Source organism: Arachis hypogaea, chromosome 16, assembly GCF_003086295.3.
Source record: "Arachis hypogaea cultivar Tifrunner chromosome 16, arahy.Tifrunner.gnm2.J5K5, whole genome shotgun sequence".
Lineage (NCBI taxonomy): Eukaryota > Viridiplantae > Streptophyta > Magnoliopsida > Fabales > Fabaceae > Arachis > Arachis hypogaea.
The window spans coordinates 124,048,302-124,057,446 of NC_092051.1; the positions used below are offsets into that span (position 1 = coordinate 124,048,302).

General features: G+C 33.8%; 1 protein-coding gene across 1 annotated transcript; it reads left to right on the forward strand.

Moving 5' to 3' along the window:
• Positions 1–438: 438 nt before the first annotated feature.
• On the forward strand, positions 439–2,000 carry LOC140180204 (uncharacterized). Its single transcript, XM_072220646.1, has 4 exons — positions 439–985; positions 1,095–1,213; positions 1,309–1,689; positions 1,758–2,000. The coding sequence occupies exons 1-4, from the start codon at positions 439–441 to the stop codon at positions 1,998–2,000; spliced, it is 1,290 nt and encodes a 429-aa protein (XP_072076747.1).
• Positions 2,001–9,145: the final 7,145 nt, after the last annotated feature.

Consider the following 9,145-nt stretch of genomic DNA (forward strand, 5'->3'; position numbering starts at 1 on the left):
AAAGAATGAGGGTAAGAAGGGTGGTTTAAGTAGTAATACCCCTAGACAATCACCAAGAACTGCTAAGAAGAGAACATCTAAAAAATATTCTGGTGTTAGAAGGAGGCATATCTTAAGAGATGGACTAGGCAAGAAGGGAATGGAGGGCCAAAGTAGAGAAGCTAGACCAAGTATTGGGGCTGGACAAACAGACCAAAGAAATGGGCCTGTAGGTGGATCAGGTGAGGGTCCTAGTATGGGTGATGGGCCTAGTAACCGAAGCTCAGTCCCAACTGAGGTGGAAATGGATAGTGATTATGAGAAACTATATGAGTATGAGAGTGAGGCCTTCATCAACCCAGTTTCTCTGAGGGTGAGGGAAGGACAGCATATGATTCCTTTAATGAGGATACTGAGTATGGAGAGGTAGTGTTTAAGGTTGGTCAGATGTTTCCTACAATGGAAACGTTCAAGAAGGCTTTAAAAGACTACTTTGTATTTGAGGAAAAGGATGTGTTATATATTAAAAATGAAAAGTATAGGCTGAGGGCAGCATGTGCTACTGAGGATTGTCCATGGCTGATTTTCATATCCTGGAATAGTGCTAGTAGGTGTTTCCAGGTGAAAACTCTGATAGATGAGCACACCTGTGCCAGAGACTATGGCAGCAACATGGCAGATAGGGATTGGGTGGCATCGAAGCTCATTAAAAGACTACTTATCCATCCTGATATGAAACCAAGGCAGGCAATGGATCACATGATTGAGAAGTACAATGTGCAACTTAACCATAGAATGATTGCGAGGGCCTTAAAAGTAGCTAGAGAGGTGGTCATTGGTAATGCACGGGCACAGTATGTAAAAGTTAGAGACTACTTGAGTGAGATTCATAGGAGTAATCCCGGGTCCACATCATTGATGGAGACAATACCACAACCTGAAGCCCTCCCATTGTTTGATAGGTTATACATTAGCTTAGACGCTTCCAAGAAGGGTTTCATTCAAGGTTGTAGGCCATTAATTGGTCTAGATGGCTATTTCTTAAAAGGGTATTATGGCGGACAATTACTGAGTGCAGTGGGCCAAGACGCGAACAACCATTTTTTTTGTCATAGCATACGCTGTTGTCCCTAATGAATGTAAGGACACCTGGAAGTGGTTCCTAACGCTGTTGCAAGATGATTTGGGGCTGGTGACGCAACATGGATGGAATTTTAAAAGTGATCAGCAAAAGGTAATTCAATTAGTTTGTTTGTTATCTTTTATGAACAAATTCAATTAATTCAAGTGATATGTACACTATTAAATTATTTCTGTGTGCGCTTGCAGGGGCTAGAGTTAGCTATCAAGGAAGTAATGCCGAATGCAGACCACCGCAATTGTGTGCTACATATTTGGAAAAATTTTATCAAGCATTTCAAAGACCAACAAACAAAGCAAATGGTATGGGAAGCAGCAAGATGCACAACATTCCAAGAATTCAATGCATGCATGGAGAAAATGAAGAAAATCAATCATGGTGCATGGGAGTATCTACAGCGATTTGATCCGGCAGTGTGGACTAAAGCATATTTCAGTCATGGGCCGAAGGTGGATAATATAACCAACAAGAAGAAACTTCCAAAGACAATGCATAAGAAGGGTAATTCTGACCAACAGGAACAGGGAAAAGAAATTCCCATTTCACAAAATGCACCACAGGCAGATGAGGTATAGTGATTGGTCAATGTTGTTTTAAGCTGTTTGTTTATTTTATACTCATTAAATTTTTGTTACAGGTTGCAAGAGATGCTATGAACCTGAATCAACCACCCCCACAACCCTGCTCCACCCCCAACCTCAGCTATGCCCAGAGAAAAAAGCACCCTATTGTTAGGCCCCCAACTGCTCCTATCTCAGCTCCACCTTCATTTGGACAACCTACTCCACAATCAGTTCAAGCAGCGTCAGGTCTTAGACCATATGTTCCAACTGGTCAGGCTGTGAACCCGAGGACAACAACTGCTAATGTTCCCTTTTAACAAAGTGCTCCTTCTGCTGAGACCATGGCTGCAGCAAGTTCCGGGACTGCAGCAAGGCTTTTCAAGTTCATTCATACCCCTGGGTTTATACCTCCGAGGAAGACTTGATATCTGATATGTTGCTGTTGACATAGATGATAAGAATGATTACTTTTGTTATTAGTTTAAGTGTCCGTGTTTACAATCTAGGAAATATTTTGAAAGCTTTTAAGTATTTGTATGCATGTTTAAGTCATTTTGAAACTCTACTAGACTGATGTGGAAGATGTTTAACTCAGTTTGAAACTTGACAAATTTAGGAAACACCTTGGTTCAAGGCTACATGTTGGCCTTCTTTTTGTTGTTAGAGGGTTATAAGTTGTCCCTTTCTCATGCTGAACAAGGACATGATTGGTTGTTTTGTGTACATGCTTTATATAAGGCATCTTTTGGGTTTCTTTATCCAACATTTTCAGTAAAAAATTTGTATGACTACATGCTGCCATAATTCATCAAAGTAGTAACAGACCATTTTTCTTGGATCAAATCATAATCTCATCTGAAACAACATACATACTTCTAAAGTAATACCACTTACAATGTAAACAACATACACTTCTAAAAAATAAGACACACTTTGAACTTAGTATCACAGAAGGTTCCTGCTACTCATATGCCTTACAAAAATTTGGAGATCACAATTCCAAATACAAAAGCAATAACCAAAGCTTTAACACTAACGCCGCTAGAACCACTATTGGCATTACAATTTTTAGCTTCCAATTCTAATCCACTAACTCTAGTATCTAGTTCCCTCAGTTTTCCAGCATTAACACCAGCAGCATCAGCAATCTGACTTTGATCTCGCGTCCAACCCTCTATATCAGGAGAATTTCTGGGAAACTCTTCAAACGATGCAACATAATCATCCAACCATGTAAAAAATTTACAATGCGATTTTGTGCTCTGTAGAATATACCCACAGCTCAAATACTAGATCACATCGAGTTAAAATCAACGAAACTTAAATTAAATTTCAGATTACCTTGAAGTGTGGACATCCAAAAAATAACCGGTTAGGGTTCAGTTCTATTGAAGAGAGAAACAAAATAGCATGTGCCCCACACCGGCATCGTGGAGCAATGAACTTCTTCTTCTTCGGCGCAGTAATACTTCCTGCAGATACACTTAGAGGACTTCTGCCTTCATCTTTAAAAACTTCTCTTCCACTCCCATCAATGGAACTCGATGGTGGTTCATTGCTGCTGCTCATGGCTCTGTTAGGATTTTCTTCTAAATGTGAAGGATGGAAGAAGGGGTTTCATGGAAACCCACCTTTTCAAAAGCAACTGAAACGTTGCTTCCCAGTAAAACGATGTCGTTTATATGGTGACTGGGTAGGACAAATTAGCCCCTGTCCATCTCAACTTCTCCATCTCAGTACTGACTGAACACATCATCCACCACATATGACAGGTCACGCACCGAACAAGCCAGCTCAGCGTTTTCTGTCATGTCTCGCCGGAGAAAAACGTATGGGGACCGCCTTGTGTGACAGAAATCGGGGACAGGGACCAAACTGGATCGATTTTATTTTGAGGAGTCGCGTTGTCATTCTTGGAAATGAACAGGGGCCGGATTGGTACTTCACTCTTCCTGTTTACATTATATTTATAGAGAACACAAAAAGGAGCTTCATATAATTCATCTTTAACTAAGGGAGTTTAAACAACCAACAATACCAAACTAGCCTACAATGCAACATATTATCTCAGCAACAAAAATAAGACATCATGTTAAGCTGAAGAACAATATTATGTTCTCATAATTGAAGCCCAAAAAAATAAAGCATAGTCTTTTTTTTTTTTTTTCAGAACGAGTGAACCATGTGGGGGAGGCAACAGGTTCATTGAAAGGCTGGATGCTTGGATGGAAGCTGAAAATCCTTAGAATAATGGCAAGAAAATTATCCATTCACTATTAATTCCCACCACACCCTACTCACCAATACAAGGCAAACCAAAGAAAAGGAAATTTTCGTGTCAATACTTGGGATACTGTCTATCTCTAACGCCAAATAAACCAAAACGCTCTTCCTCAACCTTCCTTTCCTTCAATGTTAAAAGTTTTTCTGTATCCTTTAATGAATAGTGATTGAACGAGAGAAGAAACCAATCATAAGTGATCATAATAAAAACTAATAAATAGAGAATATTAATGGAAAACAAAAAGCCCAATTTTGTCACTAGCTTTTTTTTTATTCTCCTATTTTATTCGGTGACCCACTAACACATGATAAACATCCCTTTAATTAATATGTACTCGTTAACCAAAAATTAAAAAATAATTACTGCTCATTAAAACATAATAATAATAATAATAATAATAATAATAATAATAATAAATACAGAAAACAATATAAACTTTAAAACGTTTTATGTAAATTAAAAAAATGTAAAAGATCATGTAAGTCTAAAACAGAAAAAAAAAAAGAAAATTAAAATATATCAGCACTTACACATCTTACTGTTAAATCATTAAAGATTTTTTAAAAGTTAAAACTCAATTATAGTATTAAATGTTCTTTAATATTGTGGAAAATACCACTCACACTCAAAGATTAGAATAAAAAAATCATTCAACTTTATATACTTAATTATAATATATATTTATTTAGAATAAAAATAAAGATTCTCATAACGCTTTTTTTTTTTCTTCAATCCATTTTCTTGACCTCAGACCATCATAAAAAACCAAAAACCCCATTAACCCTAAAGAAGCCCAAACAATTATAAGTCCAAACAATTTCAGCCCACTTTTAAAAAAATCATAATCACACACACATTAATCTCTTAATATGCTATGATGTGTTACAACCAGGTGCGCAGTTTTTCATGTACCACAGAGGAAGGAAGTTATGCATCGCCACATGCTAACTGTCACAACGGATCTATATGTATATATAGATATTTCATGTGATTCATATGTATGGACTAGAAAATTTTCCTATATATATTTGCACATTAAATTAAAAGTTTATTAAAAATAGTGGCACGTAAAAGTGAATTAAATTATAAAAATTTAATTGGACTTAATTGTTTGACTTAGATATTGAATTTTATTAAAACATTGACGTTAACAAAAATAAACTAATAATTATGATTGGACATTTACTGTTGCCATTTTTATGGGTCACAAGTACAGCTTATTTTTTGTGGAATTATTTTGTCAATGACATAATTCTTTTTTTTTTTCAATTTTGTAACGTGAGAGAGTTTTACCATGCATTTTGACAATTGTCTCAACGAATCTTTAAAACGTGTTTAATTTGTTCTCCCCTATGCATTCGGCTAATTATGATGGAAAGAATGCAAAACCGCCACGCTATATACCGATTTGAAGAAGTTCCAAAAATCTCTTATTAAATATTCTTTAGTTTTTACTAATTCTATTATTGCATCATCTTCATTCTTCACCCTAATATTTTATATTACCTTTTTGGATAGATTATTAGTATAAGTTCCAAAAGTCTTTTATTGAATATTCTTTAGTTTATACAAATTATTCTATTGCATCATCTCTAATATTTTAATTTATATTCGTTAGTATATGCAATCAATAATTCTTGCATTGCCTTACGAGTTACGTCTTCTAGAATTGTGAGGTAGAGAAGCTATTAAGAAAAAGAAAGAAACAAAGAAAAGGGAGTAGGAGTTGGAAGGAAAAATAAGCAAGAAATTATCGATTATTCTTCTAGAAACAATGTGAAAAATCTTTTTGTAAGAGTAATAATGGACCATAAGCAGAAAAAGAAACTCAAAATTCAAGGCACCCACGCTTACCACGAGGGGCTGCTAGCTGGACCTTGAGGCACTACATGTCTACATCGTTAATCATTAATTAAACGTCAATTAATATTATATTACGTTTTGTGTACTAACTAGTGTGCGTCAATATAATAATAAAGTGCATTTTATAGTTGAACCATAATGAATAAATGATCATTTGTACCTATAAAAGATGATAGCATTGACATATGTATTTATGATAGATCGAAACTGATTTATATCTATGAAGGTTATCTTCTGTGTGATAAAAATACTCTATTTTAGTTATGCACTTACTTCATTATTATCCGAACCTACGTGGCACCCCCAACCTTCCAAAACTCTATCCCTCTTCAATTCCATTTCTAATTTCAACCACTCATCCCTATTCTATGGCGGCAGCTTCCTCCTCCTCTGCCGTTACTGTTGCTCTTCCATCCTTTCGCAAATTCGCCTCATCCCCGCGTTCTCCTTCTCAATTCTCCCTCTTTTCCAAACCCTCCTATTGCTTCTCCAACTTGTTATTGTATCTTCAATCTTCATAATTAGAGAATTTTAGTTATCTTTGTCAGAAGAATCATTGAATTATATAAAATTGATGTCCAATTTCTACTTCAAAAAAACAAAAATTAAAATTACTTGTAAACCAAAAGATCAAAAAACAATGAATTCAATTCGACCATTGAACTAAAACAACCTAACTTAAAACAATGCCGCAAATGCAACCACACAAAAAGAATCAAGAACTGAGCACAAACTCATCGCCAGATCCAAATGAATAAAAAAATATCCAGAAAAAGAGAAGTTGTATGTGCAACTGAAGCTTCTCTTCTTCGATGATCTGCAACAAGGAAAAGAAAGAAATCAAAGAATGAGAAAATGAAGTAACGACGGAATTGAATTGAAGAGCGAAGAATAGAGAAGTACCTTCTTGGTGTAGCTAATGACGGAAGCTTCTCGAAGGAGACCGTCAGGTCCGATCTCATGGACGAACGACTAGTTTGAAGCCATTTTGAAAAAAGTCTCATACTCCAGCGTAGGGTTTGTGATCTCCAAACAGCAGCGGCACTTGTAGTTTGACGCCGGTTCAGAACGCAATTTTTGAGGGATTGAACCCAAATCGAAAAATGGCCTCTAATGGAGGCATAGCATGGTATTCTCGATCCCCCATAGATGTTTTGTGATTGTTTGGAGCTTCTCACTTTTTTATGGAGAATGGTTTGAAAAAGAGGGAGAGTTGGAAAGGAGAGTGCGAGGATGAAGCGAAGGTGTGAAGGGACGGAAGAGTGGCCATGGCTGCAGAAGATGAGGAAGCTGCTGCCATGGAATAGGGATGGATGATTGAAATTAGAAATGGAATTAAAGAGGGGGTAGGATTTTGGAGGGTTGGAGGTGTCAAGTAGGTTCGGATAATAACGAAGCAAGTGTATAACTAAAGCAGGGTACTTTTGCCACACACAGGGTAATTTTTGTGGATACAAAATCAGTTTCAATCTATCATAGATACATATATCTGCATTATCATCTTTCATGAGTACAAATGGTCATTTATTCCTAATATAAATATGAAAAATATGTGATTTTGTTTTTGTCAAATACACAGCAAATTATATATATATATATATATATATATATATATATATATAAAATAGTTGTCTATTTTTTATTTTCAAAACGAAAGAAAAATTAAACTTAAGAAATACTTAATATTATGATATTTTTGTATTTTTATTTTTTTAAAATGAATTTTCTTAACCAATACCTCTAAATGCTGATTGATTAATTAAATAATTCTTTATATATATTGTGACAATTACATCTTCGCCTCCTCTCGCATTCTAAATGTTGGGTTCTTTTATCTCAATAAATAAATAATGTTAGTTAGTAAACATTTTTAGTTTAAAAACAAAAGAATTGATTAGTGTTGATTTAAACGTAATACAAAATAAAAAAAAAAATGTTGGCTATCTAGAATTTCTCTAAAATAAAAGAGAATTCTTCGAAATTGAAATTAAAAAAAAAATCACTGTTGAAAATCTTAATTAATAATTTTAAAAGCATTTGCCATCAAAACTGAAGTTTATACTTTTATAAAATCTGATCCAATTAGATGTTTTTTTTAATTATTCTTGTAGTCTTATAATTTTATTAAAATTACAATTAAATTTTTATATTTTTTAATTATCTTTTACATTATTTTAATTTTATAATTAATTTTTTTTATGTCAAAATGTTAAAATTAATAAAATATTCTATTCTAACACTATAAAAAAATTAGCAATATAGTGACTGATTATGGTAGTAGCTAAAACCTTGGTCCTTAAATTTGAAATAACGATAAATTTTTAACCAAAGCTACCAAAGACTCACCAAATAATATTGGTTGCTAAATCGATCGCTAACAAAAATCAGTCACTAAATGGTTATCAAGTTTTCCATCGCTAAATTGGTCACTGAAAAGGTTGGTCGCTAAATGGCAAGCAATATTTCACTCGTTAATTAGCAACCAAGCCTTAGTGGCCAATTTTTTTGTTGGTAAATTAGCCATAAAAAAATAATGACTGAACTTTTAGTAGCTAACTGATCCTAATTTTTAATTTATAGATATTTTATTAAATTTTACATCTATTATTCTTAAACCCTGATTTTATATATAATTATAATTCAACAAAATATAAAAATCATCAAATATAGATTCATAAAAGTATTGTTTATAAAATTAATTATGTCATTTTAATGTCTCTAATTACTAATTATATCATTTAAAGTCTTTAATTACTAACTAAAATCATAACTACAATAAAAATATTCACTCTCCAGAATTACATATACCATCTTCATCTGTCCTATATTTATTTTTTCACCTTCTAGTTAAGGAATTGAAATTTTAAAATTAAGCTTTTTCATCATTTGTTGAAGTAAACGGTTATTAAGTTCAAATCATTTTTTCTATCTTCTCCAACCTAATTTTCAAATCATTGTTCTCCACTTGCATTTTTTTAATTATTTCTTCATGTTTTGACCTTCGCAATCAATCAGATGAATGAGAACTGGAGCCACGATAACTAGGTCTTTTCTCAATTGCAGTGGATTTTATTCCAAATTCATAAATTCTTCCGTTTCAACGCCTGCTATTTCACACCACACATCCATCTCATTTGGTGCACACCCAAGGACAAATTTATGTGCAAATGTATGGGGGCAATTGCCCCATTGAATTTTCAAAAGGCTAAAAATAAATATATATATGTGTAGAGAATTGCCCCATTACAATAATTTATTTGCCTCCACACTTCAAAAAAATTATGTGTAAAAAATATTTATATTATACAACAATAA